Source organism: Dromiciops gliroides, chromosome 1 (assembly GCF_019393635.1).
Source record: "Dromiciops gliroides isolate mDroGli1 chromosome 1, mDroGli1.pri, whole genome shotgun sequence".
Classification (NCBI taxonomy): Eukaryota; Metazoa; Chordata; class Mammalia; order Microbiotheria; family Microbiotheriidae; genus Dromiciops; species Dromiciops gliroides.
In genome coordinates this window covers 751,899,535-751,916,505 of record NC_057861.1, presented here as the reverse complement: position 1 = coordinate 751,916,505, position 16,971 = coordinate 751,899,535, and the positions used below count along the sequence as shown (strand labels likewise).

General features: G+C 41.9%; 1 protein-coding gene across 2 annotated transcripts in view; it reads left to right on the top strand.

Moving 5' to 3' along the window:
* CACNA2D3 (calcium voltage-gated channel auxiliary subunit alpha2delta 3) overlaps positions 1–16,971 on the top strand; it is a 1,069,564-nt gene that overhangs the window by 862,256 nt on the left and 190,337 nt on the right. For both annotated transcript variants that reach the window (XM_043978536.1, XM_043978534.1), the window contains 5 exons: positions 4,394–4,439; positions 4,598–4,695; positions 7,635–7,728; positions 10,219–10,314; positions 13,779–13,900. In XM_043978536.1, the coding sequence (XP_043834471.1) occupies positions 4,394–4,439; positions 4,598–4,695; positions 7,635–7,728; positions 10,219–10,314; positions 13,779–13,900 (456 nt within the window). The remainder of the gene's footprint in view (positions 1–4,393; positions 4,440–4,597; positions 4,696–7,634; positions 7,729–10,218; positions 10,315–13,778; positions 13,901–16,971) is intronic.

Genomic DNA, 16,971 nt, shown 5'->3' with positions numbered 1-16,971 from the left:
AATGGCAATGATAACAAAAAAGACAAATGCTGGAGAGGGTCAGGGGAATAGGCACATTGATGTTCTGTTGATAAGCCAGTGAGTGGACTCAGCCATTCTAAAAAGGAATTTGGAAGTTACACACATGCAAAAATACTAAATAGTGCATGTCCTTTGACCCAGCTATACAAATGGTAGTCCTATAGCCAAAAGAGAGCAAAGAAACAGGAAAAGGATCTATATATACCAAAAAAATTATTTATAGCCAATCTTTTTGTACAGGCAGAAACAAAACAAAACAAAACAAAAAACCTCCACCAACTAAGGAGACACCCATCAATTGAGGAATGGATGAATAAATTGTGGTCTATGAATATGATGGAAAACTATTATGCTGTGAGACACAATAGTTTATTTCAAAAAAAGATTTCAAAAGATTTCTGTGAATTGATGACAGCAGAACTGGGAGAACAATTTATAAGATAACTTCAATGTTGTAAAAATGAAAAAAATGAAGACTGTTATAAACAGTTGACTAAGGAAATGAGCAAAACCAAGAAAATAATTTATATTTTTATAAAAATATTGTAAAGATAAAAATCTGTGAAAGCCCTAAGACTTTTGATCAATGCAATGACCATCCATGATTCTAGAAGTCTAAGAATGGAACAATTTCTCCATTCTCTGACAGAGCAGTGATGAATTTAATGGGTAGAAGGAGACATATTTTGAACATGGCCAGTGAGGGAATTTGTTTTGTTTAACTATGCATATGTGTTAAAAAAAAGTTTGCTTCCTCCCCATCTGTCTGTCTGTGTGTCTCCCCCTCTCTCCCTCCCTCTCTTTCTCTCCCTGCCCCCTCTTCCCCACTTCTCTCTCTCTCTCTCTCTCTCTCTCTCTCTCTCTCTCTCTCTCTCTCTCCAGTTGTGTGTCAAGGAAGGAAAGAAAATAGGTTTCTCTGATTTAAAGAAACACTTTAAAAACTAGAGAGGTTGGGGATGATGGGTGTGAAATGTATGCAATTTCATGTGAGACCATTTTACTGTTAGCTTTGCTTAATTGTTCAACTTTGTTACAAGTGACTTCTCACAAGATCACCATCATCATCAAGAAATATTTATAATGTAAAAATAAGACATATAAAGAACATATATATGTATGTATATGCACACACATATATTTTTTATTTAAACCAATGAAGAATACCAAAGAAGAAAAAGAATAAGGGACATTTTCAAGAAACTATGTATTTAGAAGGGAAGCTAAGAAGGGCTGAGGATTTGGCAAGCATGAGAGAAATAAATGGCAATAATGCTCCCCTCACAATATCAGGAGAAAATGGGAAAGACCTCATGATAGGAAACAAACAATAACCATATAGATTGGACAGGCACGGATGGGCTTCAATCCAGACCACTGAAGGGAAACTCTAAATTGCTAAGATAAGAGAACCATTGAAATATCTTAAATATGTGCCAGGCATCATACCAAGTACTGGGAGGATAAGACAGATCATTAATAAGGAGCTTCTAGGTTATAGCCAGCCTCTTGGAAAAGAGGAAGAACTTAGAGTACCACTTTTCAACATGTAGACAGACAACGGGGGATGGAAAGAAGAGGAAGCAGCAGAAGAAAAATAAAGAACAAGGAAGCACTCAAAGCATGACCTCCAAGAGCTTCCCTTTGATGAGTACAAGTTGGTACATGCATGCACAGAGAAAAGTTCCTCATGCTATGCTTCCACAAAGGGGAAATGTTGGCTTGATTATAGAATCAGTACAAGACCCACAAGGCAAGGTATGGATTGGAAGCAAAGATTGTAAGCTGGAAGTTCCAATGGAGAGCCACATCAAAGTCACTGTTTTGACAACCTAGATATATCAAAAGGCAAAGGACTTATGGGAGCCAAGAAAGTACTCATCCTCTGGTACTCTGTCTTAGGAAATCACCCCTGAACACTCTGTCTGCTTCTGGTCAGCACATGTCCATGGAGTTGCAATGGAAAACTGGAGTGAGTTCAGGGAACAGGTGATTAAAGGGCTGGACAAGAAGTTCCACGGGGAAAGGTTTCAGATGTGAGGACTGCTTAGCTTAGAAAAGAGCTGACTCATTGTTGATACTGGGATATGATCTTAACATGTTACACGAAAGGTTTAAAGAAGATCTTGAGTGGTTATCCTCAAACTAAGACAAATTAGGATGAAGGGATAGGGTTAAGTTAATGCAGAAAAATAGGAAAGGATGGTCCATCAAGAGAGATGATAGAGTCCTGACTACTTTTTTATTCAAGATGACAATATCTCATTCCCTTCAGATCCATTGTCTTGATATTTACCTTCCTGAAGAAATTACCTTGGACCAGATGATCTCTCTGGGCCCCTCTAAGAATATGGATCTGTCCTAGATGCAGAATTCCAGGGAAAGCCACAGGCAGATGAGATGACTTAGCTTCAAATATTTGAAGGGCTGTACTCTTTGGGGCCAGAGAACAAAACTTGTAGCAGTGAATGGACACTGAAAAGAGGTCATTGGGGCACCTAAGTGGTACAGTGGATAAAGAATTGGCTCTGGATTCAGGAGGACATGAGTTCAAATCTTGTCTCAGACACTTGACACTTACTAGCTGTGTGACCTTGGATAAGTCATTAACCATTATTTCCTGGGGGGGGGAGGGTCATATTAGGCTAGGAGTCAAGGAAAAACTTCCTCACTATTGAGGGTTTCCAAGAAGGGAATGGGCTTCCTCAGGAATTCATAGTTTCCTTCCCCCTGGAAATTTTCAAGCTATGTCTGGGGTATGGCTTCTTGGGATTATTGTTGGAGGAAATTATTTTTTTTCAGGTACAAGGTGGATTAGCTGGTCCCTGAGATTCCTGTTAGCTCTGCTAGCCCTTGAATCAGTGATGCTGCCCCCAACATAAATAAAAAGGTAAAGGCGGCAGGCAGCCAATAAAAAAAAAAATAGAAGTAAGGCGATGCATCTTAGATGGTTTGCCAGTTACCTGCTGCTCTGCGAAGTAAAGATGGTCCTTTCCTTAGGGATAGGGCTGAAAAGCTGCTGCCTGACTATTTCCCAGTCCCAACCTTGTCTGAGAGTCACCTGTTCCCATTCCCATCATGATCTTCAGTGTTTGAGTGCCATGAAACCTAGATGAACTAGTCTCGCAGCAAGCTAGAGGGGAAGATGTGAATTCTAATCCTGTCTCAGACACTTACTAGCTGTGTGACTCAAGGCAAGTCACTAAATGCCTGTCAACCTAAGTTTGTTCAGCAAGAAAATAAGGATCAAAACAGTATCTATCTCTGAGGGTTGTTGGGAGGTCCATGTTTGATCTGGTCTATAACCAACTGTGAAAATCTTAAAGTGCTCCATAAAATTAGACCTTCAGTTTTTGTGCAAAAGAACAATCCCAACTATCGGTGACATTCTCTCAGCCTTTGGGAACATCCTCAAATCTCAAAAGGGTTTCTCAATTCAGCTATCACTCCATTTTGTAGCATAGACAGTAATGGCAACTACAAACCCATCCTCTTTTTTGGGGGCAGAGGTGGGGTAGGCATATTAACCCATGAGTTCATCAGTGTAATGAACTCCACTGCTATAGGGGAGAATTTCCTCTGTAAATTTTATTCGTAGTTTCCCAGGGCACCTGTAAATGAAGTGACTTGCTCAGTTTCATGATGCTAGCATATGAAATTGACAGAATTGTAACCCTGGTCCTTTCATGTCCTATGCCATATTACCTCTGGTCAAGGCCCAATGTCAGGCCTTTCCCTACCTGCTAGGCTTCAGCCTCTGTGGTAAAATATGAAAGTTATTAACAGTCGGTCAGGAGTAACTCAGTAGCTGAAGCTGGAATTCTAGCAATTAGAGTTAGGCTGGGTAAGACAGTAGGTCAGAGAATAGGAAGAGAAGAGCCCATCTCCAGGCAGTACACGCTATGCCTTCTGATATGACCCAAAGGCAAAGCAGGTATTATGGGAAGGGAGAGTGGGCTCCTGTCTTCCTGGGGAGAAAGCATGCTTCCACTTGGAAAAAAAAATCCCCTCTCAATTGTTCCTGAGGGCTCCTTGTACAAAATTAATTAAGCCTTTGATTAGTGGTAGGACAATTCAGGCTCACTGGAAGGGGAAAAATAACAGTGGGGAAGCTAATTCTTTCATCTAACAGAGAAGTGTGGTATTTAACACAGTATCTGCACATAGTAGGTGATTAATAAATGTTTCTTGACTGATTGGCAGGGGCCAAAGAGATGTTTGCTTTCCATAAGCTAGCTGCCGGAGCCTACCTATGGCTCTCCCACCAAGAAAAAATACGTAGAAGGGAGAGGCTAAATCACCTTTCTGCTAGTCCTAATTATCCCCCCTCTCACTGTCAGTTAGCCCTAATGAACCCATTCTCTTCCCCTTCCAGGCCTGCACGACTTAGAACACCCTGACGTGTCCTTGGCAGACGAATGGTAAGATGTAAACAATGCATAAATTTGATATTTCTTCCCCTGCTTTGGTTTCATGCTGTTTGTGCTCCCTGTGCCCAATTCTCCAAGTTCAAAGGTACAGAGGGAGGAGACTGGTAAATATTTACATGCTCATGTTTTTGGCCATGTCATGTCCTCAGGTCTTATTGCAACACAGACCTACAGCCTGAACACCGACAGCTGTCTCAATTAGATGCTATTAAGCTCTACCTCAAAGGAAAAGAACCCCTACTTCAGTGTGAGTCTGTTTTCCAGCTTATTTGTCGTGTGCTTTGTGGAGGGGGGCGGGACAAAAGGAGACATTCCTCCCCCTACCAATTGGGAAGGGGGATGAATTCTAATGTTCAATGACTGAGAGAACTGAAGACCATATTTACAGGCAAATTTTGCTCTGGCAGAAATAGGCAGGCAGTCATGTGAAATACAGTCAAACTCATTCGTTTTTCCAGGAATGGGAAAGGGAGGAAGAGACAATGTGGATCTTTGAAATCCATAAATAATTAAAGAATTTCACTTAATCCTTTGCTTCTAATGTGTTTTTCTTACTCAATTCCATAGACATTGGTTGCTAACTGGGCGGGTACCCCATTAGTCTGAAGCATCATGGTGGGATCTCAAAGTCTCAGCCAATAGCGGCCAAGTTTAAGCAGGACTTATTCTTCTGGAAAATATTTGAGGACCTGTCTATGGATAGAACATATATCTAACACCTAAGAACTGGCCTGGATAGGGTTGGGGTTCCTTGTGACTACAAGATTCTTCAAGCATTCTTTTATGACAAGAGTGAGACCTGGTTCCATCCTTTAGCATAAAGCAATTGAGGGAGGGGGACATGCCTGAACTTGGCATCAGAGGACTTGATTTAAATAAGGTCTTTGCTCCTTACTATCTGTATCACCCTGGGCAGGTCATTTCCTCTCTTGGAGCCTCAGTTCCTTCATCTGCAAAACAGCAGGACTGAATGAGATCTAAACTTCTTTAAAGTTTTAAATGTATTCTTCCGTGACCCTAAGGTCATTCCAGAAGCTTACAATTGAATAGGGAAGATAAGACAGGGTAAAAATAAATGTTGGACAAGTAGAGAGGACATGATGAGTGAATTAGAAATGAAGGGTACAAAGTTCTATGAGAATAACAAGGAGGTAGAGGGTCATTCCATCCTCTCCTTTTTGAGTAGCTCTATGAAAAGGCTTCATAGAGTGAACTCACCTCCAAAATCCTAAGTTTGGTGGCTGTTGTCCCTCAAACCCATTTGTCTAAGATGCTGATAAAGAATGAGAAGTCTTTGGAGTATTTCATCTTACCATCTCCTTTGACATACGATGAGCCTGAGGCCCACAGTGGGATGAATTGTTGAAGTCCACAGAGGTGATTGGTGGTGGAGCCAGGACTCAAATCCAAATGTCCTGCCTCCCAATTGGATACACTTTTCTCTAGGACACATCATGTCACGATGTCTTCCTGGAAAATGACACATTTAACTTCATCCCTTTCTTTTTCCCTCCATCCCTTCTCCTTTCCCCAAAGAATATGTAAGTCCCTAAATACAGAGCCTAGAAATGTGACTTCATTGCCACAGGGAAGTCCCAGAGATGGAAACATCTGTGCGACTTATTTGAGAAAGACGTGGAGAGGCTGTGACCTGTTCAGGGTCAGATAGCCAGTATGTCAGAGGCAGGCTATAAACCCAGGTCTTCTAAGATATGCATGGGTATGCATTCATGTACATATATACATGTATGTGTGTGTGTTTAAGGATGGTCCCCAAAATTGCCTCTAGATACCTACCTGCGAGTCTGCTTGGAGTTCCCTCATTGTTAATTTTTGTGGTTTAATCAGCTTCCTCCTAAAACAATCTCCTTGGGCTAAAGACAGAGAACTGTTGTCAGTTATTAATGGGAGTGGGTTTCCTTACTACTTCTCCCCTGCACTTGAATGGCAGTGAGTGAGTAAGCAGAGTAGGGCAGGCAAATTTGGGAGAATAAGAGGTTGCACATGTGAGACAAGCCCAAAGAGAGTGTTTGTGCAGGGTGGAGGAAAGGGGTCTGGCCTCTGTAAGAGAGACCTAAGTTGGGGCGGCTAGATAGCACAGTGGATAAAGCACCAGCCCTGGATTCAGGAGTACCTGAGTTCAAATCAGGCCTTGGACACTTGACACTTACTAGCTGTGTGATCCTGGGCAAGTCACTTAACCCCCATTGCCCTAAAAAAAAAAAAAAAAGAGAGAGACCTAAGTTATTGGAAAGAGATTAGGAGAGAAAATAGCTAGACAGAACATGGGAGGATTCAGAATAGTCTTAGAATAATGTGGGGGTGGTGGGCATCAAGAGGGTCGTTTAGTTTAACCTCTTCATTTTTCATTGAGGAACAGAGGCCCTGGGGGAAGGAAATGACTTGTCTCAGGTAAAACAGTCAGTCGGTGACCAAGTTGGGATTTCCCCACCCAAGACTCTACATTGTGACATCTTCCTATTCTCTGACTCTTCTGCTCCCATGAACCATTTACCCCAGGGCTCAGTAAGCCATTTCTAGGGTCTTACATCATGATTTACTGCCTTAGACCCTACAGTCAAGTCCACAAGAGCAAGCAAGGCCTCAGAAGCTGTTTTCAAACCTGGGTCAATCCCTACCTCATGCTCCACAATGTTTAATCCTCTGGTGTCCCATAAGCCTGAGACCTCAAGCATCTTACTCCAATGTATGACTTTGCTTAGGAGCACAGAGAAACCCACGTAGAAATCCAGATGCCACAGATGATCTCATTTGCTTCTCTTACTTTGCTTCCTTGCAGACTCCAGATAAACACAATATGATAAGCCTACCCAGACATAAAGAGTCCTGGGCTCTATCTGATTTTGTTTACTGTTTACAGAATCCCCTGGAGTGCGAGCATAGTTGATGCATCCTTTCAAGCTACTGGCAGCAGTTAGCATCCCTACTTTCCTGATCACAGTAATATTGCCTGTGCTAATACCTTTAAGGGAAAGGCAAATTCCAATCTATTCTGTGTTGCAATTTTATTTGACTGCCTATGAAGTTTGTGACCCTGATGAGGGGATTGGATATCATTTCTTTTAACACATAAAAAGTAGGGCCCAGATGATATTATGCTTTGCGACGTTTGTGCTTATTAGATGCATCTCTATGCAACTCATTCATTGCTTCATGTCTCACTAGGTGACAAAGAATTAATACAAGAAGTCCTTTTCGATGCTGTAGTGAGTGCCCCCATCGAAGCTTATTGGACCAGCCTAGCACTCAACAAATCAGAGTAAGTAGTCATATCCATCTGGTCTTTTGGAAATTCCCTTACAAGAGTTGGAAATACCATTGTATTTTTTTTCTTGGGGGGAGGGGCAATGAGGGTTAAGTGACTTGCCCAGGGTCACACAGCTAGTGAGTATCAAGTGTCTGAGGCCAGATTTGAACTCAGGTCCTCCTGAATCCAGGGCCGGTGCTTTATCCACTGCACCACCTAGCTTCCCCCGTTACCATTATATTTTAAGGAGCTAACTGGACCCAAGAGTCTGATATTCCACTTCTCTAATTCCCCCACAAATTTCCAAACCCTAAGAGGCTGTAGCAAAGCAGTGACCCCAAGTTGTATATTCATCTCCCAGAAGTGGAGGGAAGGACACCTATATCCCACAAAGTTTGGGATGCTGAGATATGGGAATGGTTCCCATAGAGGGGAAGAAAGGGCTTTCTTGGCTCTGCTTAGATAGTCATGTGTTCATGAAAAAGTGAGAAAATCCAGTACCCCGGACAGGCAATACTATGCATTGACTGAGTAAGATGAGGTTGGGTTCAGAATATAATTTAAATTAAAAATTAAATAGGATGTGCCAGCATTCTCATGAAGTTGGGGACCTTTCTCAAGTTTTCCTCTTCTGTTCCTTTCCTGCTTGGTTTCTTCCTCCTTTCCCTAGCACTCATTTTTTCTTCCTTTCTCCTTTTCTCCTTTTTTTTTTCTTTTAAACCTTCTTTTAAAACAATTGTACCTCTTTTACTTGATTTTATTTGCTTTTTCTTTCCTGAGGGATAGTATTTAAGCTATCATGTAAGAATAATGAGAGGAGAGGGAGGATTGTTTGTATTTCTTGAGCATCTCCGGATTGTGTATACACACAGACTGAATATCACAGAATCATGAGTCATGGCTTGTGGGAAGGGATCTCAGCATCCTCCTAGTCCAGCTGATACTCTTAAGGATTCCTCACTTGAACATCCCAGACTCCAACAAATGGGCATCCAGCACTGATTAGAGGTCTCCAAGGTGGGATAAGATGCCCACTTTGGCGGCAGCCCATTCTACTTCTGGGCAATAGGAGTTGTTAGGAAGCATTTACTGACTACTCCCCAGGGAAGTCAAGAGTCCATGAAATAAAGCATCTCTATCCTCAAGGGATGTCTTTCTTCAGTGCCTTCATTTTGCATGGAAATCTGTATGAATCATTTAAGACTACTTGTCCACCTGAGCATATGCTGGAGATCACCATACTGATGATATCCTTTATAGTGTTATTCCTTCATTTTATTTTATTTTATTTTATTTTATTTTATTTTATTGTGCGGCAATGAGGGTTAAGTGACATGCCCAGGGTCACATTATCCTTTATTTTAAACAACGCTGAGCATCTTTGTTGGAAAAAATCTATTTTACCTTATGATTGAAGGGCTCATCAATACCTTGTTTCTGAATTGGCTCAGGATTGTTCTTGTGGAGACAGGGAGCATGATGCACGAACAAGTGTGCACATCCATGGATCTGTGTTTATGTCACAGGAAAAACTATCTGAAGCAAGGGAATCAAGGGTTCTATTTTTCCTGGCCACTTTTTTGCTGCTTTTTGGGTGCATATTGGACTTGGCATAGTTGGCATAGTGGATTGAGCACTGGAATTGGTGTCAAGAAGACCTGAGTTCAAATACTGATGGCAGTCACTTATTAGCTGTGTGACCTGACTTTACCTTTTTGGGCCTCAGTTTTGTCATCTATAAAATGAATGGGCATGGAGTCAGTGACCTCCAGGTCCTTGGCAGCTCTAAATCTATGGTATCCATGATGCTTATACTGTTTCAATATATAAGGGCTGAGGAGAACAATGGGGAGATCTCAGGGAGAAATTGCCAGCTGGGGCCCTTTTTTCTTGCATCCTCTAAGCGAATGCTCTATTCCAGGCACAGAAGGATTTCCATTCACAGCAGGCATTAGATTTGGCTGCCTCCTCCCTCTCCCTGTGCAGCTCCTCACATATGAGTTTTCTCCTCTGCCCAATGTCACCAATGGCCTCCCCCACGAAGGAGAAGTTGGCTAACCTCATCCAAGCCCTGACAGTTGGGGCAAAGAGGCTGGCCTAGAGAATGACTGCTTTCTCTGAATGCATTCATCATTCCTTGGAGAAGACGCAGGCTTCGCCTCTGTGGCCAGAACCCCCAAATAAATTGTTAGTGCTCTTGGCTTCAAGGCTGCCTAGTTTCCTTCTGCCTTTGCAGAAGGGGGCATTTTCACATGCCACTCTCATTAGCCTGAAGCTCCCCCGTGATGCCTCTCAGCACATCACCCTGGAAACGCTTCTGGAGGGGAAGGGCCTCTTTAGGGTTGGCTACATGTTTATCTCGATGAAAAATGAATGTGTCTCTTGTATCCAGTCCCTGGTTCAAACATGTTGTTGCATAAACCTAACTTGGACTAATAAAAGAGCCATTATCTGTTTATTGTCTGCAAACGTTAGCTGGCTGACTGGGCTGCTCTTTTTCAGGAACTCTGACAAAGGCGTTGAGGTTGCTTTCCTGGGGACCCGGACTGGCCTCTCCAGGATCAACCTGTTTGTGGGTGCTGAGCAGCTCACCAATCAGTAAGTCCTGCTGCAGATGCAGGTGGGAGAAGGAGAGCAGCAGTCTGGTGGCTGGGGGGAGGGGTGGTGTCTTGCACAGCTGGGTTTTGATTCAATTCAACAAGCTCTAGTATTAGAAAAGGCAGGTTCAAATCCACCTCTTCTACTTGCTGCTTGTGATACTTTGGTCAAGCCACCTACTTATGGTTAGACTCAGTTTTCCCATTTGTGAAATGAGGGGGTTACAATAGATGTTCTATGAGGACCCTTCTAGCTCTAAATGGATCTGTGGCTTACTGCTAGAATCCTAATAAGTGAGGACTAGTTACCCCTCAGATGCAGAAACAAAATCCGAAATAGATTCTGTCCTCAAGGAGCTTACATTCCACCTTAACACATTGATCAGTTTTTTAAAAATGGCCAAGCAAATTGTCACACTAGGGAAACTAAAAGTGGGGGAAACAGGAAAGGCCTTTTGTAGGAGGGGGCACTTGACCTGAGCTTCTAGGGATGGGAAACAAAGGGGAAAAGAATTCCTGGCAGGGGAACCAGACAACACACTGAGGGAAGAAGTGGAATGGTTGTAAGTGGAGAGCAGCAAGCAGGTAGTTCGTCTAGAGGGGAGAGTGTTCGCCAAAAAAAAAAAAAAAAAAAAGGAGAGTGTTCACTTGGTGCACCTATGGGTCATCCATAATTTTTTCCCACTTGTCTCTTGTCATGGAGAGACAGTGTGTGGTCTAATGAAGGAGGCCTAGTCAAGACAACAAACTTATTAAGTATACTCTGCACATGGCATTGAGCTAAAGAGCAGTGATATAAGGAAAGGCCCTAGAAAATCCCTGACCTCGAAGTCTAATGGAGGAAGATAATATGCAAAAGAATGGGTATGAAGATCACTCTATCTCCTCTGTCTCTGTCTCTCTGTCTCTGTATGCATATATGTATGTATACATAATACACACATACATACATGCATAGATACAATTGTATATATGTGCATTTATCTCTATATATAATTAATTGAGGGTAATCTCAGAAGGAAGTCACTAGAATAACAAGAGATTCGGAAAGGCATTCTGGAAAGTTGGATTTTAGTTGGAACTTGTGGAAAGCCAGGATGGAGGGGAGGAGGGAGAGCCAGGCATGGGGCACAGCCAATGAAAATACTTCAAATCCGGAGATGGAGGATTGTGTGGGAAGGACAAGGAGGCCTTTTCACAGGGTCATTCTTTGGCTCTGTGAAGGGGAGTAAAGTATAAGAATACTGGAAAGGTCAGAAGGGACTAGAGCTTTGAGCACAAAACAGGATTTTGTATTTGCTCCTGGAGATGATGGGCAACCACTGAAATATATTCAATGAGAGGTTGATGAGGCCTTACAAAGAAAGATAATGTGTTTGGCTTTGGACATGTTGAGCTCAAGGACATCTATTTTGTGGTATTCAATGGGCAGTTGGAGATGCAAGACTGGAGGTCAGGGGAGAGACTAGGGATGAATGAATAAATCTTATAATCATTGGCATTCAATGATAACTAACATTCATAAATAAAGCACTTTATATTCATTATCTCATTTTAGCCATGGAGAAACCTATGAAGTAGGAAGAATAGATGTTACTTCCCTCCTATTTAAACATGATGAAACTCTAGACCACAGCTTCTTTCCAACCATGACCCCTTTTCACCTGAGAAATATGTATTCAACCCCAGATAAATAGGAAAATAGGTATACATCATATTTGACTGTTGCCAAATTGTTTGCTACTCACACATTCAATTGTATGACCCCATGTGGGGTTGTGACCAACAGTTTAAGAAGCTAGGATCTATACCATAGAGTTGTTATACAAGCCAGATTAAGACCCTGAAAGTTTTAGAGGCTCAGTTTCTTCATCTGTAAGATGGAGGTGAAGATCATTTCATATACTACTGGGGTTTCTATAACAAAATCAATAAACTGACAGGAGTGGTCTTTCAGAATTATGTTCAATAAAGTAGATTTTCATTTTTTTTTTCACTTGACTACTTCTCAGAGCTCCTGTATGAGATTCCACATGCCCCAAGTGCCACCACCATCTCTCTCTGCCCTGGGAAGGCTCTGGGCTACCACTGGCCTCTTGAATCCCATCTCCCATCTTGAGGAGCTCTTGCAGAGCTCAGGAGATAACTAAATTAGAGGCAGAACAGAGGGAAAGCTTCCACATTTTTCCCCTGAGCCCATCACAAAACAAATAGCTTCAGGGCTGGCAGCTGCTCTGCAGCCCAGCTGTGGAATTAATTCTTGCCCTCCCAGGGCTCATAATCTAAAGTCTGTTGATGTTTGAAAATCAAAACTCAATCTGGCCTTCTTTGACTTGCAGCTGGACTAAGCCTTCTCCTGAATAGTGCTGGACAGATGGGTATCCCTCAGGGTGAAGGGCAGTCGCTAACATTATGATATATGTGTGGTAGTACCAGTGGCCAGTTCCAATGCCAGCCCAGGCCAAGCCCAACTGCCACTTCCAAGGGTTCTCTACAGACCAGCTGAACCCCTATATGAGCTATCAATCACTTATTGAGGTTATCAGACCATGGTCAGGGAGCAAGAAAGTGGTCCTAAAACAGTGAACTTACCCTTCTCAATCTCAATTGATTTAGTTGTAGGATAAGGCAGGCAAAAACCTACTGTGACCTTGGGCGACATAAGGAGAGGTCTAAGATCTGGAATTAAGGAGGCAAAGGACTGGCTGCACTTAAACCTAGCCAGACTAAATCTGGAATATAACGTTCAATTATGGCACTGCATTATAAGAAGAAGATCATAAACTGGAGAGCACCCAGAGAAGAGTAGTCAGGACAGCAGAGGGCCCTTCATCCATGCCTAGGAGGATCAGTTTAAAGAAAGTTCACGTTTAAGTCATCTACAGGTTGTTCCTACCTACTTATTTGTCTTTTTTTTTCTTTCCCACTAGATTGTGAGCTCCCTGAGAGCAGGGATTGTCTGTTGCCTTTCTTTGTATCACTAGAACTCAGCATAGTGGTTGGCACTTAATAGTTGCTTGTTGACTTGAGTGACTGGAGATGAGAAAGTTTGAAGGAGATGGTTGTCACTGAGCTTCTGTTCACTTCTGAGGTTCCTTGATTCTATTCTACCATGTGAATAAACATCGGGGCAGAGTGCAGAATATCCCAGCTCCAGACTTCTGTGTTCTATGAATGCCACCGAAGCACATCATTTGTCAGACCTTATTTCCCTCGATTTCAAAAGGAGGCAGTTATACTTACTACTGGTCTTCTAGTCATTATAAGAAATCATGTCCTTAGCCTTGAAGGTGAAGGCCAATAGTGTTTTCAAGTGCCCAGAGTATTTTCTGGAAGAAGTTGGGAACTCAAGATTAGATGTGAGTAGTTCTCTCTGAAGGGAGAAAGATGTCAGCAAGTGGAGGAACACCTCTCTAAAGACATTGTGAAAATGACAAATGCTTTCTTTTCCCTTTCTGTTTCAAGAGACTTCCTGAAAGCTGGAGATAAGGAGAATATTTTCAATGCTGATCATTTCCCACTCTGGTACCGAAGGGCAGCTGAGCAAATCCCAGGCAGTTTCGTCTACTCCATCCCATTCAGTGTCGGTGTGTATTGCTGTTATGTTTTAAATATTAGCTCGTGCAAAGGACCAAGCTGAGATGAAATGAATCATAATAGAAACTCAGTTATTAGGAATCAACAAAGAAACGTTTAGCCAAAGTTTAATTAGTAACCAGGCTCCAGAGTCTTAGTACCCCAAACAAAGCAGTGATTTGGCCTAAGGCTATTGTGTAACTAAGAGAGGGCCTTCCCACCAGGCCATATGCTGGGTGGAAATCCGCACCCCCACTTTGTTGGGAAAAAAAAACAGAAAAAAGGGTCAACATACATGATGGCTTCCATCGACAACAACAACTGGCTTGTTCACAGAAATGGAGAACAAACCAGGTGTCCAAACAGCCTCCTTCCCCTCTCCCAGAAGAGGGCCAACTTATTTCAACTTGCTTAAGGGACAAGCCTGTTTGACCATGTTGTTGGCATATCTTCATCTTTAATGAACTCTCACATTCTCTATCAGACAATCTGTACTCAACTACCTGCCTTGGATGCTCACCACATGCATGGCCTCTGCCAAGTTCACTTCCTTGCCCTGGGTCTCAATTTTCTCATCTATAAAATCAAGGACTGAACCAGATCTATCAACATTCATTAAGCACCTACTGCACTATGTTAAACACTGCAGATACAAAGGAGGTAAAAGATAATCTCTGCCCTCTCTAATCCAACCTCCATTAAGCCACTGAAGTGATTTTACTAAATTGTGGGTACAAACATTCCATCCCCCTACTCAATAAACTCTAGTGGCAGCCTGTTGCCTCCAGGATTAAATACAGATCCTCTGTTTGACATTCAAGGCCCTTTATAATCTGTGACCATTCTGTCTTCTACTTGCCTCCCTACCACTTTGGTGGTTGAATGGAGGATGGATCACACTCGGGATACAGTTGAAGCAGGCAGAGCCACCAGCTCTTGTAATAGTCCAGATGTGTGGTGATAAGGGTCTGTACCAGGGTGCTACTAGGCTTAGAGGGGAGAAGGGGATGTATTTGAGAAACATTACAAAAGTGAAGTTGACAAACACTGGCAGCAAATTAGATAGGAGGTGTGAGAGAAAATAAGGAATCCAGGGTGACTCCTGACTTGTGAGCCTGTGGGACTGGAGTATGGCGTAAATGTTAATAGTGGTGGGGAAGCTAGACTTGAGGATGGGCTTAAGGGGGAAGATAATCAGTTCTTTTTTGGATTGGGTGAGTTTAAGATGTCTACTGGATGTCCAGGAGGAGATGTCAGGGAGGCAACCAAAGATGTCAAAATTGTAGATCAACAGAGATATTGGGACAAGATAGACTTGAGAACCATCACTGTAGAGATGATGCTTACATCCATGACAGATGATGACATTGACAAGCAAAATGCTGTATAGATAGAAAAGACAAAAAGCTCAGGACAGAACCCTGAGGGCCATCTGTGGTTAGAGGGCATGATTTGGATGAGGACCCAGGAAAGGAGACTGAGGAGTGGTCAGATAGGAGAAGCCAGAGAGAATGGTATCCTGAAAACCTAGAGAGAAGGGAATATGAAAGAGGAGAGATTAATCAATGTTGTCAAAGACCACTAGGGATTTCTGAAAGAGGAGCATTTCAGTTACCCATAATGCTTTGAGGATGAGACTTTAACTTTAATTTTTTTTGGGATTATCTTAATGCTAAAGGAGAAGATGTGTTGGAGTGTTTTGTCTTTAAGTTGAAAAATATGTCTAAAATATATTAGTCAGTCATCAAGCCTTTATTAAATGCCTCCTACTGTCTAACATTATGTTAAATACTGGGAACAAAAAAAAGGCAAAAGACAAGCACCCCTGTCCTCAAGGAGCTAACATTTTAAAAGAGGAGTCAACATTCCAATAACAACATGAAAGTAAGAAATATATATTATAAAGGGGAATTAAGCAACAGAAGAAGTCATCAGCATCAAGGAAAATCAGGAAAGGTTTCTTGTAGAAGGTGATATTTTCATCTGTCCCCTTTGTTAGACAATGTCATCTAGTGGACATGATGGGGGAGCTTCTTTTGGAAGTAAGAAGTGTTTCTGAAGGGTAGTTGTCACTATCTAGGACTGTAAAAGGTGAATTTTTCACTGTAGCTTGGGCTGAATCTCCCCTGATTGCAGGACATTTCCTGGAAGATGACACTTGTGTTTTCAAGAGTCCAATCCTTAATTCCAGCTTCCCCCTACCATATGTAATTATTCTCCACAACATCATTTGTTGGAACCAATATCTTATTGATGGTGGATCTTGGTTTGTGTTAATTGGGTTGACCTTTAACTGTACTTTCAATTTAATTATATAAACCAAAAAAATCACTTTATTTTTGCAGTGGTAGATAAAAAATACTAAAATACCTTTTGGGCACAGGGATGGTTTTTTATTCAATCAAAAGTATACAATGCGAAAAAACCTCCCTTGCTTTTCACATCTAAATCCTATATACATGGGTGTATTCCAGAAGAGATTTGTTTTGTTCTTATTTCCTACTAGATATAGAGAAGGATTCAGTTCTTCCTCTCCTTGGCCTTTGACCTGATTGAATCACAGAATTAATGTTTCAGAGTTAGAAGGGACTCTGGATGCTGTCTATCTACCTCACCAAGTATTCCCCTACAACATAACTGGCATGTGGTCATCCCTCCAGTCTTGGTCTGAAAGGAAGACCTCTAGTGATGAAGATCTTGCCATTCTTTGAGGATACCCATTCCACTTGGAAAGAGTTCTCTTTGTTAGGAAAATATTCATAATAACATCAAATCTACATATGTTTCCTTCCCTGCATTTCCTTATTATTCCCTCTGAAGATCAGCAGAATAATACCAAAACACCTTTCATGCAAAAGCCTTTCAAACTCTTTAAGACAGCTATCCTTCCATCAATCCTCATGAACTCTTTATACATTATAATAGTCATCATTTAGACTCAAGGAAATCCAGTTCTTTCTTTAATATAGCTGGAATAGGAAACAGAATCAACCATCCCTGTACCCACCCCACCTCTTTTTTTAATTTTTTGAGTTGACATGGGAAGCTGCAGAGAGTAGGATTTAAGTTTGATACAAGGAAA